Source organism: Eurytemora carolleeae, unplaced genomic scaffold (assembly GCF_000591075.1).
Source record: "Eurytemora carolleeae unplaced genomic scaffold, Eaff_2.0 scaffold95, whole genome shotgun sequence".
Classification (NCBI taxonomy): Eukaryota; Metazoa; Arthropoda; class Copepoda; order Calanoida; family Temoridae; genus Eurytemora; species Eurytemora carolleeae.
In genome coordinates, this window is record NW_019396113.1 from 101632 (window position 1) to 127184 (window position 25553).

At 34.9% G+C, this 25553-nt stretch overlaps 3 protein-coding genes across 5 annotated transcripts in view; 1 reads left to right on the forward strand and 2 right to left on the reverse strand.

Annotated features, from left to right (window-relative positions):
* Window positions 1-25553, forward strand: part of LOC111695303 (putative elongator complex protein 1) — a 30347-nt gene that overhangs the window by 841 nt on the left and 3953 nt on the right. The window contains exons 2-15 of one of the 2 annotated variants that reach the window (XM_023464571.1): window positions 236-304; window positions 387-495; window positions 896-1066; window positions 1655-2809; window positions 2881-3004; window positions 3339-3426; window positions 3726-3821; window positions 4158-4274; window positions 4921-5122; window positions 7067-7177; window positions 7389-7554; window positions 23746-23891; window positions 24755-24964; window positions 25067-25510. In XM_023464571.1, the coding sequence (XP_023320339.1) occupies window positions 236-304; window positions 387-495; window positions 896-1066; window positions 1655-2809; window positions 2881-3004; window positions 3339-3426; window positions 3726-3821; window positions 4158-4274; window positions 4921-5122; window positions 7067-7177; window positions 7389-7554; window positions 23746-23891; window positions 24755-24964; window positions 25067-25510 (3208 nt within the window). Of the gene's footprint in view, window positions 1-235; window positions 305-386; window positions 496-895; window positions 1067-1276; window positions 1323-1654; window positions 2810-2880; window positions 3005-3338; window positions 3427-3725; window positions 3822-4157; window positions 4275-4920; window positions 5123-7066; window positions 7178-7388; window positions 7555-23745; window positions 23892-24754; window positions 24965-25066; window positions 25511-25553 lie in introns of those variants that run through there. The other variant, XM_023464572.1, reaches the window with a different exon arrangement.
* LOC111695306 (papilin) lies at window positions 7556-14056 on the reverse strand. The gene is made up of 11 exons (XM_023464575.1): window positions 13847-14056; window positions 13360-13543; window positions 12618-13011; window positions 12358-12547; window positions 12063-12185; window positions 11562-11730; window positions 10846-11003; window positions 10088-10607; window positions 9579-9708; window positions 8854-9037; window positions 7556-8080 (listed from the first exon to the last, which is right to left on the reverse strand). The coding sequence occupies exons 1-11, from the start codon at window positions 13857-13859 to the stop codon at window positions 7851-7853; spliced, it is 2295 nt and encodes a 764-aa protein (XP_023320343.1). The 5' UTR covers window positions 13860-14056; the 3' UTR covers window positions 7556-7850.
* Window positions 17422-21849, reverse strand: LOC111695311 (cyclin-dependent kinase 20). Of its 2 annotated transcripts, XM_023464583.1 has the most exons (9): window positions 21517-21849; window positions 21126-21259; window positions 20817-20928; window positions 20192-20371; window positions 19491-19676; window positions 19270-19362; window positions 18449-18521; window positions 18333-18384; window positions 17422-17898 (listed from the first exon to the last, which is right to left on the reverse strand). In XM_023464583.1, exons 1-9 carry the CDS (start codon window positions 21631-21633, stop codon window positions 17799-17801), a joined length of 1047 nt encoding a protein of 348 aa, XP_023320351.1. In that variant the 5' UTR covers window positions 21634-21849; the 3' UTR covers window positions 17422-17798. The 2 variants fall into 2 exon arrangements, with proteins under 2 accessions (XP_023320351.1, XP_023320352.1); XM_023464584.1 differs by lacking the exon at window positions 18449-18521 and having other exon boundaries at window positions 17809-17898; window positions 21517-21848.

The following is a 25553-nucleotide window of genomic DNA, read 5'->3' on the forward strand; positions in this document are numbered from 1 at the left end:
AGGTTGGGTAACATCGTTCAAGGTGGGAAAACATGGCCCAAGGCTGGTTAAAATTGCTCAAGGTTGGTTAACATGGTTCAAAGTTGGGTAACATGGCTGAAGTTAGGATAACATAACTAAAGGTTAAGAATTATTACTGGCTGAGATAATACTTTGGTTTGTAAATATAAGTTAATTCAAGCTAGACTAAAAATGCATTAAAGTATGACTGCTACTCTATACCTACTGTGTAAAGGGAGGTTTACTGCCTGAATGAAGGGAAGATATGGAAGATCAAGGATGAGGAACCAGAGCTAACAGCTGAGTAAGTAACTGAATTTAATCAAAACTAAACATTCCATAGATTTTTACAAGAAATGTTTGTTTTTCATATTTATATTTTTTAGCTTACGTTCTGAAGGATATCTAAAGGAAGGATCTAAGTGTGTTGGGTTCTGTTCTATACCAGAACAACAATGTCTCCTAATGGGACTAAACACAGGGGAGCTTCTCCAGGTTGGTATCGGTGCTTAAATCCTAGATACTTGTGGCTTCACTCCACGATTCCATCCACTAAGAGCAAGACTTAAGGAACGATTGTGCTCTTTTAACTTCGTCTAATTTCTCAAATTCATGGTTTTATCTCATTTTGACCATGTAGAGTATAGTAAAGGGTGTAAAATTGAATTAGTTAAAGATATTCAATAAAGTCTCATTCTTTTGGGGAAACCCTTTAGGTCAGTATGTTCTCTCTCATGGGATAGTTAAAAATAGGAAAACGCTAAAATATGAAGGTTTTCTGTTATTTTCAGAAATATACCATTTTTTAAATTCTCTGAAAATGTGAATATATGCAGTCCTCGAGCTTTTTGAAAAAAATTAATAAATAAGATATAAAAAATTCGTATATTTTTAGATCGGAGTTCTGAGTCTGGGAGAGGTAGAGGAGGTTGGAGCTGTAGAGTCTGGTTTAGAACACCTGAGTTTATCCCAGGACCTAGAGATAATAACCCTGGTTACTGGAGATCTTAAGCTTATTCTCATGACTAGGGATTATACTCCATTATCTGAATCCAGTATTCACCAGGTAGGCATCCAATATTCTCATGACTAGGGATTATACTCCATTATCTGAATCCAGTATTCACCAGGTAGGGATCCAATAATCTCATGACTAGGGATTATACTCCATTATCTGAATCCAGTATTCACCAGGTAGGGATCCAATATTCTCATGACTAGGGATTATACTCCATTATCTGAATCCAGTATTCACCAGGTAGGGATCCAATATTCTCATGACTAGGGATTATACTCCATTATCTGAATCCAGTATTCACCAGGTAGGGATCCAATATTCTCATGACTAGGGATTAAACTCCATTATCTGAATCCAGTATTCACCAGGTAGGGATCCAATAATCTCATGACTAGGGATTATACTCCATTATCTGAATCCAGTATTCACCAGGTAAGGATCCAATAATCTCATGACTAGGGATTATACTCCATTATCTGAATTCAGTATTCACCAGGTTCTCATGACTAGGGATTATACTCCATTATCTGAATCCAGTATTCACCAAGTAGGGATCCAATTTTCTTATGTTTTGTACTTTAAACTTTAAAAATGAAAAAAAGAAAAAATGTTTTTGATTGAAATTTTATGATTTAGGAAGGTTTTGGCGAAGGTGAGTTTGTGAACGCGGGTTGGGGAAAGAAGGAAACTCAGTTCCACGGCAGTGAAGGAAAGGAAGCCAGGGTTGTCAAGATTGAGACTGCTGAACTCACGGCTGCAGATGATCAGAAGGTTAGGTTAAACTGGAGAGGAGACGGAGAGATGTTGGTTGTCAGCTACGTTACTCCAGGAGAGAACCCGGTTCGGAGACTCCGGGTCTTTGATAGACGTGGCATACTGTTCAGCACCAGTGAGCTGTGTCCAGGACTGGAGCAGGCCCTCTCCTGGAAACCGTCCGGAAACCTGATCGCAACTACGGTTCGGAAACATAATAAGCATTTTGTTGCGTTCTTTGAGAAGAATGGGCTTCAGCACGGAGAGTTTATTCTCCGGACTGAAATGGATGTAAAGGAGTTGGAGTGGAACTGTGATAGCTCCGTCCTACTGGTCTGGGGACACAAGGATACAGATAACTATCTCCAGTTTTGGACTATCGGAAACTATCATTGGTATCTCAAGCAATCCCTAACCTTGGACCAAGTTCGGAATCCTAGATGGGACATGGAGGATCCGAACCTGTTCCAGTTCCTAACTACTGACGGAGAAAAAGAATATATCAGCAGTCTTACTTTCTCTTGGGCCACAGATACCAGTCTAGGACGAACCGAAAAAGATCTGTCTCTTGTAGCATCAATCGATGGAAACTGTTTAAAAGTAACTCCTATGCGAGAAGCTATTATTCCACCTCCTATGAGCGCATATGAACTACATTTTGATTCACAAATTCTTCATGTTATGTTTCCCTTTACAGATGAATCCGCTTTGGGAGAGAACAATACTGAAACCCTGGATGAAAAGGATAAAAATGAGACCCTGGGAAGATTATGCCATGACAGCAACAATATTGCTGTGCACACCTCTACCAAACTATTTATATTCTCTGTATGTGACGGTAGCGAAGGAGAAGATAAATCTGGGATTGTCCGAATATCCGGGGCTGGAGGAACCGGATATAAAGTTAAGACAAGTAGGCATAGATTGATTCACACCATAGAAACGGGGTTAAAGGAGGAGTTGAGTAATTTCATCTGGTTTAGAAACTATTTAGTGTCAAGCACTGATCATCCAACTCCTGCACTTGTCTTTTTTAAGGTAGGATTCTTTAACATTTAAAAATATAATGAATAATGATGTAAAATATTATTAATTATCATCTCCGATAGGTTGAGGAAGGACGCCTAGTTGAGAGTTCAAGAATTGGTGTTGAATCTTCGATATATCTGGTTGCAGGAGGATACACTAATCTTGTAGTTCTCCTTCAGGATTCAACTCTTCTCACATTACAAGGTAAATATTACATTTTAAAAAACACACCATAGCTGTTAGTACTTTGAGACCAGATTTATTAAATTTGAACCGTGGAAACTAATTTGAGCCGCTTCTCTTTTTTCACGAGTTCAAGCTGAAGAGAAGTGGTTCATAAGTCAACGCGGTTCAACTATGTATGTCTCGGCATTAATTAAATCTAGTCTTAGGATAAGATAAGTAAGAACATCAGCATCGTGTCCAATGCCAATGGCTCTTCTTTCCCTACCCGTTAATTGATATCAACTATCTAGCTTTCTAGAAATGATAATAGTGAAATGCATGATTTTATTTGTAAATATTCATTTTTCTCCAGACGGATGTTTGACTCCTAGTTTTCAATTTCCTCGACTTTGTTCTCATCTTATCCAAACCAAACACGGAGTTCTTGGACTTCATCAGAGGTAATTGATTTTAGAGGATGGACAAGGGAGAAGGGACAGAAAAAGGAGGAGGAAGTGTAGATAACCCCTTAGCAGGCTTTGGGGTTCCGGGGTTTCGCACCCCCACCCTGGGGGATTTTGCTCTAGGGCTCTCGTTTTTTACGCTTTTAAATTTAAACTTCTTGACATTTTGTATAAAAAAAGACAACCGAAAGGCCGATCGGTGTTCCAAAGCCCTTGAAAATGGATATTGAAACATGTTAATATATGTAAAGATAAGGTGGTATTAAATTACCAAGATTTCATTGATAATGTTTTAGTTTTAAGCTGTACTTGAATGAGAAAGAAATTGCTAGTAACATCACATCCATGTTTTTACATTCTCACTTCCTTCTGGCAACTACCATGGATCACAGGTAACAAAAATAATTAAACAATATTTTTATTTTACTTATATAGTGTACAGTGTACACTGTACTGTACACAGTACACACCTGCATCATTTTAATCGAAAAATTGAAATTAAACTCTTTAGTTAAAAACTGACATGCATAAGGACACACAAAGTCTCACATACATACAATGCAGCTTAATTTGAACCGATATCAAGTTTTATCTAAAATTGTTAAAAAAAAATTATTATGCTGAATTTCTGAAACAAATGACATATTTGCTCATATTTTTTAATCTTTCTACTGCAATCCCTCAGCCCTGAATTTAATATTAAAATATTTACATTTTTCTGTGTGAAGATTGATAGCTGTTCCTACGGAGGATCTAGGAACCTCGAATCTGAAGTGGGAGGATGCAGGTTCAAGGAGAGTTGAACGTGGTTCAAGGCTGGTCACTGCAGTTCCCTTCCATTCAAGGTAAATTCCATTGCGAATAAGTAATTATTATTATGGCCGAATTTAAAAAATTTTAATCGCGTCTAGACGCGTTTCAAACATGAAATGCGGTTGATACAAGGATTAGAATTAAAGAAAAACCAGTTTGATGAATTTCTAAAAGAGAAAAAAATCTTGGTTTATTCGGTCCTCACTTTTTGTCTTTGCTTTACATATTTGGAATCCTATAAATGTTTCTGCTTTTGGTTAACTGTGCCCAGAATATCTTTTCACATAAAGAATTTACTTTCTCTTTTTCGCACATTTTAAAAGATATACTCTGTGTTGATGTGATGCCTGATTAAAGGGACTGTAAACGTAATTTCAAGTGACTCTCCATGGAAAGATGACAATGTCCGATTCATAATGATACCTCTAGGTTTTAAAGTGTTTAATTTTGATAATTCCATTATGCTTTCCTGCAGTTGAAATGCGCAAGTCACTTTTGTAGACAAAAAAACTGAACACAAACTAGCTTTCTAAATGAAAAAAAATTATATCTAACAAATACTTGATCAGACAAGGGTACTGTTGTGAATCGGGCATTGCCATATTTGCATGGAAAGTCACTAAAATTACGCTAGCAGTCCTTTTAAAATAAAAATGCTGAAAATGTTTATGTATTCAGAACGGTTCTCCAGATGCCACGAGGAAACCTTGAAAGTATCCAACCCCGATCCTTGACCGTTCTCCTGGTTCAGAACCTGCTTAACTCTTCAAGGTTCCAGGACGCGTTCTTACTCGCCAGGAGACAGAGGATCAACCTTAACCTCCTTGTAGATCATAATATTCAACATTTCATGAAGAACATTGATAAATTCGTTGAACAGGTCAGATATGTTTTTATTTCAATGGATTTTTTATGCGGTTTAAGATATTTATTAAGATCGTGACTATTCTTTAGAATGTCGATAATCTCCTAACTTTATCGTGATCAAGGAATATAGCAAGAATACCTATCTCTTGGTTTACACGAAAAGTGTACTGCATGCAGTTTCAGTGAGGAATAAAAACAAAACTCGACCTAAATAGAACTGTTCCAGTTTAAACTCCTCTAAGAAACTATTGTACAGTTTTATGTAATAAAAGATATGGTTGAAACTTGTTATATATTCCTTGGTTTCGATATTTTCAGAGTAAAGTTCAGTTCATGAATATTGAAACCAAGAAAGTTCACCCAACAAAGATATCATTAGGGCTTTATGTTATTTAAACGAACGGTAGCTCAAGTCTGATATCTTAGATTGAAGGATTGACCTTCATTATTATTGATAGTTTATATGCTTTAAAATGAAGTACTGAGTTTTGTTTTAAACTGCTTGATAATTTTTCTGTATAGTGAATAGTGTATATCCTTCGCGCCCATCCCCTCACTTCTACGGAATGATGGTTATTGCTTGCTTCTGTCTTTCCTTCAGTGCGATTTAATTTAGATTGATCACTTATAAACTTGTCTTAAGCTTTCCAATTATATTCATCATTTATAAATGTTTAAACCAAAATCACATTAAACAATATAAAAGTTTACAATTTTATACTAATACTCTTTTCGCTGGATATCGCATTTTATGATTAAAAAGATTTGCCAAAAAAAACAGGTGCCATACAAGACTTTTATCATGAGTATAGTTTAGTTATTTAGAGGTGGTTTTCAGAAATGGATGGAATTTTTTTTGCCCCCAGTCTAGTGTTTTTTGTTTTTTAAAATGTGGTAAAATTTTTTATATTTGTTTCCAATGAGACAGTAAGCTTAATAATATCCATCATTTCCTTCATTCTATGTTTACACAATGTTTACACCTTTTATAGAGTATATAGAAATAATTTCTAGTGACCCTCCATTTGAAGAGTGGCTTTTCACATTCACAACGGTACCCTTTTATACTTTGTCTGATAAAGAATGACGGACATAGCCTTTTTTCAAGTCATATCTTGGCCCATTTGACGTCATTCGCATTCGCAGACTGAGAGTTTAAATGTACTCGGTACCGTTGTACATCAGACATGCCACTCAATAAATATGAAATAGAGGATCACTTGAAATAGCGACTACAATCCCTTTAGATCAATCGTGAGTTTTGAAAGCATTCACTATCCTGGTGTTAACATTTAGTTTTTTATTGTTTATTTATTTAACATCTTGTGGGCAGTTCATCCTTCTTTGTTGAGACAGATTTGTTTACTATTCTAGTATTCATATACTTAACAATATTCAATCTTTCAATCTTTTAAACTTAAACTTTACTTAGTTAAACTCTAAAGGAGGGAATATTGAAATTAAACATATTTTCTTTCTTTTTTGACAGCCACAGTATGAAATAAGGTTTTAAGTGTTTTTTCTCGACATTTTCTGTTCGAAATCTTTTAATTATTTTAACCTTATCATACTTTCACTGTTTATCGTTAAAAATGACTTAGAAGTAACAAGAATGAAGAACCTTTTAAATCATTTTTTACTGATTTGACATTAATGTTATGACTTTGTGGAAGGATTTTTCCCCCCCCCCCCCCCCCGTGAAATAAAAATCAAAAATACTTCATTATATTATTAATGTTGAAAATGACATTTTCTTCACTGGAACTCCTAAATATATTTTGAAAATGTTTGATGTGTTTAGGTGTGTGTTGCTGAACATATAAACATATTTTGAATATGTTTGGTTTGTTTAGGTATTTGTTGCTGAACATATGAACATATTTTGAATATGTTTGGTATGTTTAGGTGTATGTTGCTGAGCATATAAACATATTTTGAAAATGCTTGATGTGTTCAGGTGTGTGTTGCTGAACATATGAACATATTCCTGGCAGAATTAATAGAAGAGGATGTATGTACAACTATGTATTCAGCTCAGTATCCGGATAGAAAACCAGAGAATATCAAGGTACAATATTAAACTAAACGATCCAACAGCTTAAATTCTATCTTAAAATATGAAATTCTATCTTAAAATATGAAATTATGAAATTCTATCTTAAAATATGAAATTCTATCTTAAAATATGAAATTATATCACATCATATCTAGATATAAAAAAAACACGGTTCCAAAACAATGAACAGTTTGTTTTAAAAGTTTTGACTACAATTGTTTAGGTTGAAAGTGGAAAGGTAGTTAAAGTGTGTACTGCAGTCAGAGAGGAATTGGAGAGACAGGATGGAACGGAGTTAAAGGAGAAAAACATCCTTCCTATTCTTGGAACCCTGGTCAGTTCAGGGAACAACCTGGAGGAGGCACTGGACAGAATAAAGAAACTGAGAGGTAGGAAGTTTATCTTTATTAAGCAGTAGGTTAAACTAAACATTTTAATTATATGATTACAAAAAAACACAGGTATGAACTAAAGTTTCTGGAAAAGTCAACTTGGAGCTTGATCAGATGAATAGTTTTATATTCCGCTTTAACTTACACACGTATTGTTTTTATTACTAAGTCTTGACAGGGTACATGTTAAAGTCACATTGTCACATACATAAAGCAAGGTTTAAACGGAAGCTCCACGATTTGAACGGAGTAAGGTTGAAGCGTTGAAGCGGGTGGTCCAGCGATAATAAGGTTTAAGCCGGAGGTCCAGCGATCTGACCGGAGTTAACACAGGACTGGCAGCATATCCTAGCAAAGTTTTCATTCCTCGCACAGTACTTGGCTCGCACTATGAGCGCGCAGTTTGCAAGTTTTGGTTGGTCCTGGCACTGTATTGGAACCTTACCCTGGAGTACGGTTATATCAACAACTGCTTGGTTCTGCATCTTTTCATTCCTAGCTCTGCAGATATAAAGCCCACCATCTGAAATATTATTATTTGTATGAAAGTAAAAAATCAGAAACTGCAAATTTTAAGGGTTTGGACAAAAATGTGAATCTGAAGTGTCATGGTAAAAGAGATTCAAGGTTTTTTTGTCAACATGTGTTTTATATAATTCCTGCAGGATAATTCTCTGAAACTGAGAATTAATTCCATTCACGATTACAACTTGCAAATTTAGAACAGTTTGCATGCAAAGTTCTTTTGAACATTTTAAATAGATTACATTTAGAATACATTTAGATACTGGGTATCCATTTTAGATAAACAAATGATAACAAAAAGATACTAAGTATTCATTATAGAAAAATAAATGATACATTTAGATATTGAGTATCCATAGGCGTACTTAAAGGGGGGCCTTGCCAACCAATATGGTGGTACGGTTTGATGAGAGCTTAACCCTGACTCCCATGGGATGATGGTTGACCATTTTATTTATTTATTTATTGGGGGTAATTACCCCATTCCCGAACATCCCAGGTCTCCCTTGGGATTCTTGAGCAAACGTAAAATTTAGGTGGTATCCTTTATAAACAAAAATAATTGATAAAATTTAGATACCCATTTTGAATATAAATAATCTTCATTCATCATCCATCGTTCATTCTTTTAACCTGTGATTGTGATCTATCACTCAACAATTAAACTGAACTTTGAATGTTTATAACATAGACATTTTATTTTAACCCTTCCTAGTTCCAAATCAGATTTTTAACACAACTTGTAAATAATATATAAATCAATATTTTTACCTATTGGGGAAGCTCGATTTATGACGAGAAATCTTTCATCTTCGACATAAATTCTTTTAGATTTGGGTAATTTAGCATTGTTCTTTAGCCAGGTTAGGGTTGGGATTGGAAATCCTTGTACTCTGCACTCTAGCCGGATATTCGTCCCGGTTGGGAAGGTTGTATTCTCCAGGGGGATCTCAACCTAGGATTTTATATCTTAGAATTTAGTTCTTATTTCCTACAGTGAATCCCAGATATATGAATACATAGACCGTCATATGTTATTTTATAATTCTAAAGAAAATTCTTTTTATTTTTAATTCAAGGTAAATAAACAGCCCTGAAATATGAATGCAATTGATATATTAATATTAAACTCATTTTCCCGCGGCATTTGATCGTAAATATGTAATACGATATTATAAAAAACTCTTGCTATATATTCATATATCTGGGATTCACTATAAATTAAAAAGTCATTGTTTCTTTTTCAAGGAGTTCTTATTTTAGTTTTTAGTTAAAGCTTTTTTTTGGGATCAAGTATTGATCTTTATCTTGTGAAGATCTGCAGATAAATTAAATCTCTCTGCGATATCCCGTATTGGACATATCTTCAGAGATAACTTTAACTGAGGGATCAAGCATTGATCCTCAAATTTAAAAGTGCCCACAATGTATTAAGATAAATTTAAGAAATATTATGGTTTACACAAAAGTTTCGACATCTGAGTAAACCTGTATACCTGGATAGGTATCTGACTTGGATACACAGAGAGAGATATTTGTCGTCTTGCAACCTTCCCTAATCCATTATCTGCAATCACAGTCCAGGATCCAGCATCAGCCATTGTAACATGGACCAGGATCAGGGACCTAAATAATAGAAGTTAGAATTTTAGACCAGAAAAGAAACAATTATATTATTTTTTGAAAAGCCTCAAACTTCTTTCATATGGGCTGCTTAGTAAACAATGCAAATTTTTATAATATGCAATACTTTTTTACATATATATATATATATATATAGATAAAAGGAATTGAGTCATTACCACAAACTAAAATTCTATATTCCTTATATCTTTGCATACTAATAGGGTAAACCTTAAACATTTAAAACTTAAATAAGTTAATCTAACAGAGTCTGTGGCAAAGATTCAATTCAAAGTCATTGAGATATTTAGACGAGGATTGAAAATTGCATTCTGTTTAGGATCAGAACTCGATATACACATTTCTCGTACTCAGTACTCACCTATCCTCTCTTAGTTTATATTTCTCTGAGATCTCAATAAGTTCTGAATCCTTCTCCCAGCTGATTTCAGGGAATGGATTTCCCTCCACTGTGATCTCGAGGACAGCCTCTGAACCCTCTTCAACATTTAGGATCTTACTGACAACCTCCAGCTCTGGAGGGAAAGCACTGGGACACCTACTCTCACACTCCTCTTGAGTTTCAAAACTGTTAGAGTTCCCGTCACAACCACTGTAGTAGAACGGGACACAAGTTCTAAGTTGTTCATTAAATCCCCATCTCGGATGAGACTCAGTACAGCTTCCAGTCTCAATCTCCTGTTTGCATATAGTTGCAGTCTGCAAAACTACCTTCTTATGCATACAAGAGTTATCACACTCCTCCTTGGTCATAAACCTATTCTGGTTTCCATGACAACCTCCGTAGGAGAAGGTTTCACATTCTCCGGTTTTCTCATCATAGAACCAGCGAGAAAAGTTTCCTAGACACGGACCAGGCTCTTGGGGCTGCTCACAGATAGCTGAAGATTAAAATAATGCTAATTTTATTCAAAGAAAATCTAAGCGTAATGGCAAATGATTCTCCATTAAAAAATAGCAATGTATCTTGAAAGCTTAATCTGATCAAGTATGAATTAGCTTTCAATGTTATCCACATTATTGATAAGACAACGTTTTCAAGAGTACCGTTGTTAATCGGACATTGTCATCTTTGTATTGAGGATCACTTGGAATTTTAAGAAAATATCTCTTTATTACCTAGGTTCTCAGATTTAACACATGCTTGCTCACACTCTAGTTTAGTGCTGAATCTATTTGCATTCCCTAGACAGCCTCCGTAGTTAAAACTGACGCACTGTTTGTAAGTGTGATCATAGTAGAACCTTTCGTAATCCCCATCACAAATTCCTTTTATTCTAAATAAATATAGTTATCTATTATACCAGAGGCGGCTTAAGGGTTGGGACGTCCCCTCTCTGGAAAATTGGGGGGACCTCTGCCTCCCTGGAAAACTGGGGGGACGTCCTCCTCCCCCCCCCCCGGAAAAATTAATAGCGCGAGAAGAGAGACCAGGCACCTTCTAGCCCTTTAAATTAGATTTTTTTTTCTGTGGCACCACTTATTCACTTTTAATAAAGATAATTTATAAAAATCCCAACCTTGTTTACATTGCTCACACATTTTCCACCTTCCACCCCCCAAAATTGACCAAATTTCCTTTTAAAAAAATCCAGGTGCGCTTCATGTACAATAACTTAATTAATTCCCCCCTGGAAAATATCATAAGCCACCCCTGCACTTTAAAAAATTGTTTACTTGGCAGTCAGCAAATTTAGCGATTTTTTGTTGAATATTAGCGATTTTTTTGTTTGCAAAATGTAAAGTATAGTTTCTGCAAAGATGTCTTGGGATTTAGATTGATAATAATCTTGTTTGTTTTTCCAGCATCCTCTGCATTATTGAGGTTTACTTACTTGGGTAGATAGCATCTGCCGGATCCTGGGGGATTTACACATGTTTCCTCGCACTCCTCGGCCTCATTGAACCTGTTAATATTACCCTCACAGCCTCCATACCAGAACCTCGAGCACCGACCCTCCTTCAGATCAAAATACCAGCGGACACTGAAGTCCTCGCATTTGCCTGATATAGAAAGATGGTCAAGGGAAAAAATTAGGTGTTAATCATTAGGTTTTTGGCTTGTTTGTCTGTATCCAATGAATGTTAAAACGGCTGAACCCATCGTACCCCGTTTTTTGTGGCAACTAACATGATCCAAGGGAAGGTTTATGGAAACAAATGACAACTTGAAGAGAGACATTCAAATGCTAAATTTGTTATTAGAAAATGGGGTGCTTAAAGTATAGTAGTTAAAAAATGAGAACAATAAATCAAATATAAGTTTTTAACCTTTTCTTGTCCTTGGATGGATTTTGATCCAGAGGTTTTACATGATATTCTTATTGAGTTCAAACCTTTCTCCTGTTTAATGTTGCAAGCCTCTCCAGGTTTAGTTTGACATCCTTCAAACTCTAATCCAGTAGCTTTCGTTAAACCATCCGGACAGCAACCGTACTCACTTCCGGCACATCCGCATCCTGTACAGTGTACAATTGGCTTATTTGTCATTGCTGATTGAATTTAAATTAAAAATTTAAGAAATGCAAACAACAAAAAGAAAGGGTTTCATTTGCAATTATATTAACAAAAAACTTTCAAGAGTAGAGAGAAAAATATGGTTTTTATTTTTAATAATTCAAATCATCCAACCTTCCATGTTTTCTCCCTGAGCTGAAGTAAACCCATCCTCACAACATCCAAACTGTGAACTCTGGCAACCAGAGCACTCGTCCTTGTTTGGTCCTTTAGCTATAGTTAAACCATCCTCACAGCATCCATAGTCAAATGTAAAACAAGGGCATCCCTCATGGTTAGGTCCAAGGGCCTCGGTATGCTGATCCTAAATATTTAAAAGTTTGTGAATCTTATACGCCCCTCATGTATTTACATTAACTAAAACTATTGCCTACCTGACAACAACCGTGTTCCGAGTGTACACATCCACACCCCTCTCCTCCAGGTCCTCTCTGGGTTGTCTTGTTATCTGGACAACATCCAAACTCAGAGCTTTCACAATCACATCCCTTCATCTCTGGTCCCTCTGCAGGACGAAGATTGTCAGGACAACATCCAAACTCTGATAGTAGACAACATCCTTCTCCTTTAGGACCGTGAGCTGGAAGCTCTGAGTTAGGACAGCAGCCAAATAACTTATTGTCGCATTCCTTCTTTTCTTCTTCTTCTTCTTCTTCTTCATCTGAATCATCATCTTCATCAGAATCTTCTTCTTCAAAACTTTCATCATCTTCATTCTCTCTGGATTCATTTTCAAGCATTTCTCTTTCCATATCGGAGACTAAATATCTAAATGAAAAATCATTAAAACACATTTTAACTTCGCAATCTATCTATATACTTTGCTTGTTTGTATCCAATAAAAAGTTCAAACGGATGAGCCGATAAGGCCCAAATTTGTTGGTGGCAACTCACTGACCCTAGGGAAGGTTCATGCATGCAGAGTTAAAGATGAACATTTTTGTCCGGAAAAATTGTTAAACTTTAAAGATTTGTGAAAATGGTCAAAGTTAAACCTAAAAATCCCCGATATACAATTTGCAAAGGAAATTGGCAGCTTGAAGAGCAACGGTTCACAGCCAAAATTATTAATATAAAAGAGGCGCGAAATGTCCTGAACTGAATTTATTTCTTTACCTTAAATCCTCCTCTTCTCCTGACCCTGTTATCAGATTATCTCCTGATCCTATAAGGTCATTTTCTGAACCTCCTGTCAGCTCCTGTCCTGAACCCTGCTCAAAGTCTGCCTGTGAATAGTCAAAGTCTGCCTCATCAACCTGTGCTCTAGTTTTACTCTGGAGAACCAGAACCAGGATCAATACTGTAAACCACAACTCTAAATCAAACCTGGAGTCTTCATGAACATGAAAACTAAAAGGGCGACTTTATATCGTTTTTAATACCAACATAAATTGAGTGGGAAAAAAACTGAAGTACAAATTAATGAAATTTTTTTACCTTGCTTGATTAGAAAACGATACTAAAAAACAAGTTTCAATTAGGAAATCCCAGCAATAGTTGCAAATTAAAGATAAATGGCTAAGGACTATGACGAATGCTGCATAAAAGAATGAAAGGTCGTTTCTAAATTGTAAAAATATATTGTTTTTTTAAAGTTATGTTCCTAGAATTTTCATTTTGAAGATTTATTTTTGTTTTGTTTTTAGTCCCAACTCGAATCACTGTAGATCCAACTAATCTGCTTAATCTCTGATCTTGTCTTCACACATATATATATGTTTCTATGTAGAAGTAAACGGATGCGAATTATTCTCCGAACTGAAACTAACTGTGGGTCCGCAGTTAACCATTCTCTCTGCATTATTCCACAGATTTTATTAAAGAACACAAGTGCATTTTCTTGCAATTCAGACAACCCGTGTTTTATTCAAATTTAAACATAACATTTAGGAAATTAAAAAAAATTATTGAAATAACTCCGCCTCCTTCTAGGAGTATAGGAGAAAAAATTATATATAAGTTAACCATCCCTCTTGGAGTATAAGAGATAATCTGATATATAGGTTAACCCTCCTTTTAGGAGTATAAGAGATAAACTGATATATAGGTTAACCCTCCTTTTAGGAGTATAAGAGACAAACTGATATATAGGTTAACCCTCCTTCTAGGAGTATAGGAGATAAACTGATATATAGGTTAACCCTCCTTCTAGGAGTATAAGAGATAAACTGATGTATAGGTTAACCCTCCTTCTAGGAGTATAGAAGATAAACTAATAAATAGGTTAACCCTCCTTCTAGGAGTATAGGAGATAAACTGATATATAGGTTAACCCTCCTTCTAGGAGTATAGAAGATAATCTGATATATATAGGTTAACCCTCCTTCTAGGAGAATAGGAGATAAACTGATAAATAGGTTGAGTATAGGAGATAAACTGATATATAGGTTTACCCTCCTTCTAGGAGTATAAGAGATAAACTGATATATAGGTTAACCCTCCTTCTAGGAGTATAGGAGATAAACTGATAAAAGCTTTCATTAGTATTCTCCTTAGAGCGTGTAGGAGACGGCTCGGCGGAACAAACAGACACACAGACAATTCCACACTCACGGGACAGGAAATGAACTTGTCGGGTTAAACTGAAGTCTAGAAGATGATAATTAATTTCTTCTGTCTCACTTTCAGTTTCACTTTTAGGTTACACCCTAGGTCATTACAATACTATTCTTATATTCCAAATATACAATTTATCTAGAAAAATATACAATACATGTTAGGTAAAAAACTAGAGTTTGGTTAGAACTTTGATTTGTTTACAAAAATGGTTGGGTTTTCAGAATTTCCGATATTCTGCTTTTACAATTAATCGGATCGAATAAAGGTTGTTCATTGAAATATTAGTTGAACTTTTGTCCTAGGGGTTTCTACAAGGATTAAATCTTCTTAAAGCAATTGTAAATATTTTCAAATGAACCTCCATATATTGAGCGATATTTCTGATTCTCAACAGTACCCTTTCAACCTTGGTTTGATGAGAAATGAATGAGGTATCCATGTTTCTCGTTTTTGAAATTTTATTATTTTCAACTGTGGTTTTATCTTTAAAAGAGACTTGCGGATTTCTGCTTACATAAACCATGAAGTCCGAATTTAAAAAAAAACTGTTCAGGCTTAAAAAACGACGATCTTTTCAACATCATCAATCAGATAAACTAGAGTGCCAGCAGGGGGGGCTATGGGGGCTTAGCCCCCCCCCCCTGTATCAGGATGCTTAGCCCATTGGGGCCCAAGATTTTCGTTCTAAAATTGAAGTATCCTGATTATGGGAAAATGAAACAGTTTTAAGGATTAAAGAATTTCGGAGATTTTTCAAATTTTTCACATTTTTCACATTTTTCAGTTTACAACTCGATGATTTATAAAATTGTTAAAATTAACAAATTGAGAAGCTTATGCAACTGGTCAACAAACTGGGTATATGTAATATATATATATATGTTACATGATGAAGGGGTATAGAAACATGACTTAAAAGACAGAAAAAAAATCTTGAAAACTAAGATGTTCAGCAAATAATTTTTAAATTTATTTTAAAATTATCTTATTGGTATAATTGGGTTCTTGTATGGTTAACGATTTCTGAGTAACTTGCTGATCAGATCTTTTTGTTTAAAAGTCGTCATTATATTCCAAGGTTTCACAGGAACCAATGTACCTAACTGATAGGAAACCGTAGAAGAACACAATGATGAAGTTCAGGTCTAAGGATATGGTATACAGTACCAACCAATTGCAGTTATATTAAACCAGCACGGGAACCAATGTACCTAACTGATAGGAAACCGTAGAAGAACACAATGATGAAGTTCAAGTCTAAGGATATGGTATAAAGTACCAACCAATCGTAGTTATATCTATATATAAATTTGGCTTGTCTGTCTGTTTGTTTGTTTGTTTGTCTGTCTGTCTGTTTGTATCCAATAAACGTCAAAACGGCTGAACCGATCGGGCCCAAATTTTTTGTGGGACATCTAGGGACCCCAGGGAAGGTTTATGAATGATTGAAATTTTAAATATTTGTCTCCATCAAAATTCGATCTTCATTAAATTTTTTAAAATTTTGAAAATCCACGAAATTTTTTGTGAAAATCCGCGAATTATTTTTGTTTTGTTTTACGATGTACACAAAGAGAACATGTTCACAATTAATTTAGAAGATGTTATATTTAGAAGAATTTAGAAGAAGGCTAGTTATACTAAATGACGACAACGAAAAATAAAGTAAAAATGGTGAGGAACATATTCGTCAAAAAATCAATGCTAAAATCGATTATTTCGATTTATTCGCAGATTTCTTCAATTTCTTCAAATGTCGTCTTTTCAATAATAATTCTAGAAAATCTGCGAAAATCTTTGTGAATAATGAGAAACCGGAATAATGTGAAAATAGAAACTAATACTTGAACAAGATTACTTATTTTCGATGATGAGATTAATTTTATTTTCTCAACATGGTCCCATACATGACGTCTGTAGTTTATTGTAGAACGTTTTTTTACATTTTATGTCGTCGTTATTCAATAATTTGATAAAACTAATTCTGAAAACGTATCCACCCCCAAAGTAGTAGTTTTGAACGTCGAATTTGCGCTCAAACTCAGGATTTACAGATTTTTAAAAAGTTTAATATGTCTCAAATGAATTCGAAAGAAGTTTTCCACAACACTGCATACTCAGTTACACTACCTTACATAGCTGGTCACTCCCTTTAAGTATACAGATAATGACTAAACGTTACGTATTCTATGAACTCAGGGTTCATGGGTTTTTTTTTACCAGCAATGCATAAAAAGCAATTCATTCGGCCTACGTAGCTGATGTGAAGCAGCACAGACCAGATTATTTCCAATTTTCCTAAGAACTAGAAATGTTCTGCTTTTTTAAAAATGCACAAGAAAGGTGCGAAATACTTCAAAATCAAAATTACTCCGAAATTTTTTCTTATATTTTCTCTCCATGACAAGTTCTTCCCCCTCCTATATTCCCTCCCCTTCCCCCATTCTTGCTCTAATAGTAACAAAAAGTTAAGTTATTTTAACGATATGTTCAATACAAACATTTATGTATACAATACTCACACAGATTTATTATTCTTCTAACTAAAACTAACATAACCTTCAACATTTAAAAATGTACAAAAATATATTTTTTCAATTAGTTTTAAAAATTACAGAAATTACTAAAAGATAAATCACAATTATAAACACAAATCTGTTTAATTTTCTCGCCATATGCATTATGCAATTGAAATTTTTAACTTTAATGCTCTAGAGATAACACAAAACAAATGTCTTTTGGGAATGATTATTTTATATTCCTCGTTTTTACGCAATATCTTCATAGCTAGGGCCATCAATTATTTTAATAGAAGTGTAAAGACTTTTTTTGTAAAGGGGGGGGGGGCATGCAGTTTGTAAAAATACCTTTTTAGACTTGTAATTGCTAAATCTTGGATTAAATTTTAAATAATCGTTTTGAACTTCGATATAAACAAAACAATTTTAAAATGCTTGTTTCCGGAAATTATATTTTTATGAAATATAATCATATGATTAAATATATAGATGCTTGAAATGATCTCTGAATGAAACATCAACCTCTATTTCTTTACTCCTTAAACCAAGTTTCTTTTCACCAGGGGTTGGCATATCTCTAAAAATTGTTAATTTAATTTCCCTACATTTTCTCCATGCTATCTTTAAATTAGGTTAAATTTTTTAATGCTTTAAAAAAAATTATAGACTGTAAAGGTTATTTCAAGATGGCAATGTCTGATTCACAGCTGTACCCATAAAAGCTTTGTCTGATCAGGTCTGAATCAGATATTCATGTTTTCGGTTTTTACAAACTGAGCATTTTCATTCGTGGTTTCTCTACAAAAGTGACTTGCGCATTTTTTCCTTGATAAGTAGTTTTGGCGAAATTAACAGAATCAAATAGTTTTCAGACTCGAGTATATCTTCTATATTATTGACCCAATGAAGGTTTTAAGGGTACCGTTGTTAATCGGGGATTGTCATATTTGTTTGGAAGATCACTAAAACATCCGCTCACAGTCCCTTTAATGGTGAAAAAAAAAGACTTACTTCAGTTTTGCTGGGAAGGGTAGAGTGTAAAAATATTCATGTTCCAGAGCCTCTAAAAACATTCATTAATAATATTAATCCTCAACATTTTTAAAAAATGATAATGTTATTTTTACCTTTTGCGCTTAACCGTTTATCACTGTCGTAAACTATGAATTGACTTAGATAATCTACTTCAATTGGATTCGCCTAAGATAGATGTTTTGATAAATAAATATAGATTCCTTAGAGTTAATGTGCGAGTTCAATGTTTTTTCTCTCTGAACTTACAAAAAAGAGTTTCAAAGGATACTCCAGTTGTATCTGAACCTAGCTCCGGTACCATCTCTAGATAGGATACTCCAGCCGTATCTGGGAATATATTTACTCAGAACCTACCTCTGGTACCATCTCTAGATAGGATACTCCAGCTGTATCTGGGAATATATTTACTCTGAACCTACCTCTGTTACCATCTCTAGATAGGATACTCCAGCAGTATCTGGGAATATATTTACTCTTAACCTACCTCTGTTACCATCTCTAGATAGGATACTCCAGCTGTATCCGGTAATATATTCACTCTGAACATACCTCTGGTACCATCTCCAGATAGGATACTCCAGCTGTATCTGGGAATATATTTACTCCTAACCTACCTCTGTTACCATCTCTAGATAGGATACTCCAGCTGTATCTGGGAATATATTTACTCTGAGCCTACCTCTGGCACCATCTCCAGATAGGATACTTCAGCTGTATCTGGGTATATATATACTCTGAACCTACCTCTGGTACCATCTCCAGCAGTATCCGGGAATATATTTACTCTGAACCTACCTCTGGTACCATCTCCAGATAGGATACTCCAGTTGTATCTGGGAATATATTTAACCTACTTTTGGTACCATCTCTATATAGGATTCTCCAGCTGTATTTGGGAATATATTTAACCTACCTCTGGTACCATCTCCAGATAGGATACTCCAGCTGTATCCGGGAACGTTATTTTACTATAGTCTGGTAACTGTGTTATACCAGGCCAGCTTTCCTGAAGACAAAAAATCTCGTATTTAGGTTTTTCGATCACATTTATATATTTGTGTATATAGTTCACTGAAAGAGATGACAATTATTTTGCTTTTTTTACATTGTCTTGCGCATTGAAAAAAAAATTACCTCGGACGGGGTACCAAGTTTCCGGATTACTATTCCAAGTTGATCAATGTCATTTTCTCCCGGGAAGAGCGGAGAGTTGTTGAGAAGTTCTCCGAATATGCAACCAACAGCCCATAGATCTACTCCTTCAGTATATTTCCTAGCTCCATATAGTAGTTCAGGGGCTCGGTACCATCTAGTAGCAACCTGACGTAAGTTCTTATTAGTTTTGTGCAGGACTTAGTTTCAAGAACATCTGTACCAGTATGCACAATCCACATCTTTAAAGAGATTGCAACAGTTCTAAAGGGACTTTAAACTAAATTTAAATATCCAAATGTTGAAAATAGCCTCGTTTTCCTGTCTGAAAATGGATAATTTCTTATTGTGGTTTCTTTATAAAAGTTACTTTCAAACTTTTTTGCAGTAGTTACAATGAATTTAAATGACAAAATTCAACTCTTATTACTATGGAAAAACAACCATATCTTCCAAATTGTGGCTTAGATAAAGAATTTAAGGTTATCATTATGAATGGGAGAGCCGCTCTATAAGTGGAGGTTCACTTGAAATTATGTCTACAGTACCTTTGAGTAGTTATTATTTTCTATCCCTCCAATCAAATTTACGAGATTACGGTGTGGTTGGGTATTTGTTCGCCAAATTGGGCATATGTTTTTCAGTTTGGTTGTGTTTGTTTGTTTGTTTGTTTGTTTGTTTACCTGGTGACTGTACTGTCTCCCATCCTCGTTGGTATGTACACGACTAAGTCCAAAGTCTGCAATCTTCAACCTTCCTTCTCTGCTGATGAGAAGGTTTGCTGGTTTCATGTCTCTATGCATCACATTCTTCCCGTGTAAATATGCTACTCCCCGTAGCAACATCTGCATATAGCTTTTTATCTGTCAAATAACATATTTATAATTCTGTTCTTTTTATTATATCTTTATTTGACAAATGAGAACTTTTAAACAATTCAGTTGTTTTCTTGTTTCTTGTCCATTTACTATTTTTTTTTTGTTAAGAGAATTTGATATATAATCTCTCATCTACAGACTCCAATATGCTACAGGCTGTGTGAGCAGCACAGGCAAAGTTTTTTTTTGGAAAGCAAAATACCGGACGATTCAAATTCATTTTATACCCTTTTTTGGTAAACATCCCCTTTACAGTAAAAACTATCTTTGTTTTTCAACGGTCAGATTTTTAATGTGGTATATTATACGCAAATTTTCTGTGGTCCCGTCAAAAGTATTTATGTTTTTAACTTTTAAAGATATTTTTGTTTGAAGCTGAAACTGAAAAGAAGAGGGAGAAAAAGATAACTTTTATTTTAAATATTTATTCCTGTGGAGTTGTGAGAGGATTTGTTGCATCCCGTATCATCTCGGATAAATCTGTAACCATGAACTCAAAAACCAGGACGAATCCCATACCCTGGGGAAATACGTCGAACAATCTAGATACAATCAGACAGATTAGATAATTTGAAATTAATACATACAATAAAATATATTCATCACAATAAAACTAAAGTATGATTGAAGTCTTACATGTTTTTGATCATAACTCCTCTTATTGATGATCAATGGAGGAGAACAAAAATGTTTTTAATTTCTCAAACGCAACCTGACAAACTTGATCATTCATACTTACTTAACAACATGCACGCTTTCCAGTTCCTGGAGTGCTTTAATCTCCCGTATAGTGGCCTCGGATATACCATCCTCCAGCCTCTTGAGGGCAACCTTCTTCAGAGCAACTACTTCTCCGCTCAATTTTCTACGACCCTATCGATAAAGTAATAAAGAAATATACGCGATAGAAAATATTAAAAGAAACTGTTAAAAATGCTTTCCGTTTACAAACTTAAATATTCTAATGCTTATGTCTTTGCAATCTGATGGTGTAAACCTTTGATATCTCAATTATTAGTTTGTAATTCTAGGGTCTACGACACTGTGTTGCAAAGATATAGGGATTAGATAATCGGAGTTTGTTCAAAGTCTCAAATCCTTCAGTGAAGATTTGTTGTATTATTCTATACCTTCATGACTATTCCGTGAGCTCCTTCTCCTATTCTTCCCAATACTACATAATCTTCCATTCTTAACCTGTACAGTGTATAGTGTAAAGGTTTAACCGAATTGGAAATGAAGGACATAAATGTGGTTGAACGGAATTTAACTTTTTGGATTGAGGAAAGCTATTACTAGGTTTAACTGGGTGAGAAAGTGAATCTGGATTTTACTGTTAAAAAAAAAAAACAATTGAATCAAACAATGTTAACCAGACCGAATCAAATTAGGACCAACTGGATCAAACAAAGTTAAAGAGTAGGCTCATCTATTAAATAAGGTTTAACTTGAATAAGTTTGACCAAGGTTCAATAGGAAGAACTAAGGTTTACTCTGCATCTATATATAAATTTGGCTTGTCTGTCTGTTTGTTTGTATCCAATACACGTCAAAACGGCTGAACCGATCGGGCCCAAATTTTTTGTGGGACATCACGTGACCACAGGGAAGGTTTATGAATGATCTAAATTTCAATTATTTGTCTCCATCAAAATTCGATCTTCATTAAATTTTTGAAAATTTTGAAAATCCACGAAATTTTTTGTGAAAATCCGCAAATTATTTTTGTTTTGTTTTACTATTAGATGTACACAAAGAGAACATGTTCACAATTAATTTAGAAGATGGGCGCGAAGCGCCCCCTAAGGCTAGTCTATACATAAATTTGGCTTGTCTGTCTGTCTGTTTGTATCCAATAAACGTCAAAACGGCTGAACCGATCGGGCCCAAATTTTTTGTGGGACATCTAGGGACCCCAGGGAAGGTTTATGAATGATTGAAATTTTAAATATTTGTCTCCATCAAAATTTGATCTTCATTAAATTTTTGAAAATTTTAAAAAATCCACGAAATTTTTTGTGAAAATCCGCGAATTATTTTTGTTTTGTTTTACGATGTAAACAAAGAGAACATGTTCACAATTAATTTCTAAGGCTAGTATAACTATTCTAAACTAGATCAAATATGTCTTTAACTTAATAAAACAAAGTTAAACTTAAAAAAAAAACGTGTTAAATTGGATCAAACAAGATTCAAGTGGACCTGCCAAGGTTCGACTGGATCAAACAAGGTTTTAAAAGGATTGTAAGCAAAATTTCAAGTGACCCTCCATGCAAAAATGGCAATGCACGATTTACAACGGTACCCTTGAAAGCTTTTTCTGATGAAGTATGAATTAGATATCAATGTTTTTCTTCCTTTAAACTCTTTATTTTCATTTGCGGTTTGTCTGCGAAAGTGACAACGGTATCTTCCACATTTTTGATCAGATAAAGGTTTTAAGGGTTCCATTGCAAATCGGACATCGCCATTTTTGCATGGAAAAATCAATTGAAGATTTGAAGTTGAAATTACGTTTACAGGTTAGAATGGACTAACAAGGGTCTGTATACAGTTATGTTAAACTGGATCAAACTAGATTTAACTATTTAAATTGTATTTAACTAGGAATATATTGATAATTGTGTTGCATATTCCCCTGTAAACAATACTGTTTAAGGGTAGTATTTGATGGAACGGTATTCTAGTGTATATTGAGTACCTGCTTTCCATCTATACTATACTTACAAATATACTCATGGAAAGGAATTCTCAAATATTTAAACGGAATATTTTTGTAATGATATCATTAACTGTGTTTATACTCTTCCATCATATTCAACTTCACTTCCCCACTATCCTCTACGTTTTATGTTGTATTATCTTCGAAGACTCTTTATTCTCTTGGGTTGGGGCGGTTTGACGAGAGCTTATTTTAATGGAATGATGGTCGACAGTTTGATTTATTTGTTTTTATATAGCTATATATTTATAACACCTTGGGTACCCAGCTGTGCATGGAAACTAAGTCTCCCCTAAAAAAAGTCAACCAACTTCACTTTTAAACCCAAACGAAGAACATTTCCGTGGTTCAACTATTTAGGCAACTCGTTTAAGGGGTTCCTGAGTTTTGATCGGACATACAAACAAACCAACACCCAAACAGATATTACTACTTTATACATATAGTTGTGTTTTTTTTGTTTTTTTGTTTTTGTTGACGTCAATGCCTTTTGTTCGTTTTTAAAAGTTTTTTTAGTTATTTTCAATATTATTTTCAATTTAATGAAAATAAAGTTTTTAAATTAAAATAATTTTTACATAAATAAGACATAAGACATATTTAAAAACCAACAGTTGATCATTCTATTTATGTTTAGATGGTGGTAAGGACGGATTATGCGATGAAGCTCTCCGGTATATCCTGTACAGTGTAGATGTAAACCTTCTCTTTAATGTAGCTTTGGGTACATATGATTTCCAGCTCGTGCTCATGGTTGCAGAGAAGTCTCAACAGGATCCTAAAGTAAGTAGAAAGTGATAAAAATGTGAAAATGTGTAAATATGTGCTTCCCCTCCCCCCTTCCTCCTCTTTCTCTTAGAGTATGCTGAATGCTAATGGAAATAACTTCTCTGTAAAAATTAATCACGCTTACCTATCTCTTTTTGAATATTTCTCTTTGTCTCCCTTCTTCTCCTCTCCCCCCCCCCACACTTCTCCCCCCGCCCGGCGCCCCCCTCCTACAAGATATTAACAGAAGCCGAGGTATGTCTATTGTCTGTACTTAACTTTTATCTACTTGAACAAAACCTCATGAGGAGGGAATATTCGTAATATAACAAGATACATAATCACGTTCTTATGACGTTATAATAGGTTTAGAATACCCACCCCCCCTTTTTCGTTCATTTTTTCAACATTTTTCAACATTTTTCAACATCCAAATGTAATAAAACTACAAAAAAAAACTCCAATCTGAAGTCAAAACATTTTTATAATTAGGTTTGTTGATATAACGGTACGATTATCAGCATTGTCTCATCAAGCATGAAATTATAATTTTCCATACTGTGGTTCTCAACACAAGTGACCTGGACATTTCTACTGCCGGAAAACATATAAGAGTTATCAGAATTAAACAATTTTAAACATTGAAAAAGTCTACATCTTCCACATTATTGATAAGATAAAGGTTTCAAGGGTACCTTTGTGAATCTGACATTGGCATCTTTGCAATTTTTAACCACTTTTAAAATTAGCCTTAAAGTTCCTTTAACTCTATCATTATGTAAGGGTATTGATTTTAAATTGTTTCTCCCAAATGCTTTAAAACAGAGTTTCCTCTTAATTATCAAAGTGTACTTAAAAAATATTTATTCTTTGTTTAGGAATATTTGCCGATATTGAACAGATATAAAGCAATGCCTGAGAACTACATGAAGTACAGCATAGACAAGCAGCTGAAGAGGTTCGAGTCCGCCCTCGTCAACATCTCCAGGTGTGAGGATAGGTTTGAAGAGTGTTTAGCTCTGGTACAGGAGAACAGGATGTATAAGCAGGCGCTGAAACTATTCTTACCTGGCTCAGAACATTTTAAGGTATAGAAGAATTCAGTTTTTCTAAATATATTATTAATAAATGTAAATATTATAAACAAGAGTTTGTAATCCTAACTTTAAATATTACTTTTTTTCTTAAAGAGTATTTGTGGTGCTTACGCGACTTACTTGGAGTCTAAACGGTACTACCTGGAGTCCAGCTACATGTACGAGAAGGCCGGCCAGCTGGACCAGGCAGTTAACCTGGCGGACCAGGCCGGGAGCTGGGAGCGGGCCGGTACACTGGCCCGTCGCTCCGGTTGGAGACAGGACCGTCTGGTGGAGTTGTGGAAGAAGATGGCGGTCAGGTTGGAGGAACAGAATAGAGGACTAGAGAGTGCTGCTATCTGGAGGGATTGGCTCCATGATCCTGAGGAGGCTATTGCCGTTCTCTCGAGATCCAGGTCCTGGGATGAGAGTATCCGATTGTGTAGGGATCAGGATAGGTCGGATCTCCTTGAAACTCATGTTCTCCCGGCACTAAAGGAGAGAAGACTTGTTCTAGAGTCTACTATAGAATCTACGCAAGAAAAAATTACATCGCAGGTTAGTTTCTGCAGATTTTTTTAGACGAATCAAACTTGAGGAA

Excerpts from the sequence above, each read along its gene's own strand:
- LOC111695306 (XM_023464575.1), bottom strand. Across the intron at positions 9,709-10,087 it reads TATAAACTAAGAGAGGATAG|GTCCCTGATCCTGGTCCATG; the intron begins GTGAGTACTGAG and ends TCTATTATTTAG. Across the intron at positions 9,038-9,578 it reads CAAGTCAGATACCTATCCAG|GTTGAGATCCCCCTGGAGAA; the intron begins GTATACAGGTTT and ends ATAAAATCCTAG.
- LOC111695311 (XM_023464583.1), bottom strand. The coding sequence starts at position 21,633 with ATGTCCTTCATTTCCAATTCGGTTAAACCTTTACACTATACACTGTAC. Across the intron at positions 20,929-21,125 it reads GAAAGCGTGCATGTTGTTAA|ATTGTTCGACGTATTTCCCC; the intron begins GTAAGTATGAAT and ends GATTGTATCTAG. Across the intron at positions 17,899-18,332 it reads CCCTTCCCAGCAAAACTGAA|AGATATGCCAACCCCTGGTG; the intron begins GTAAGTCTTTTT and ends AACAATTTTTAG.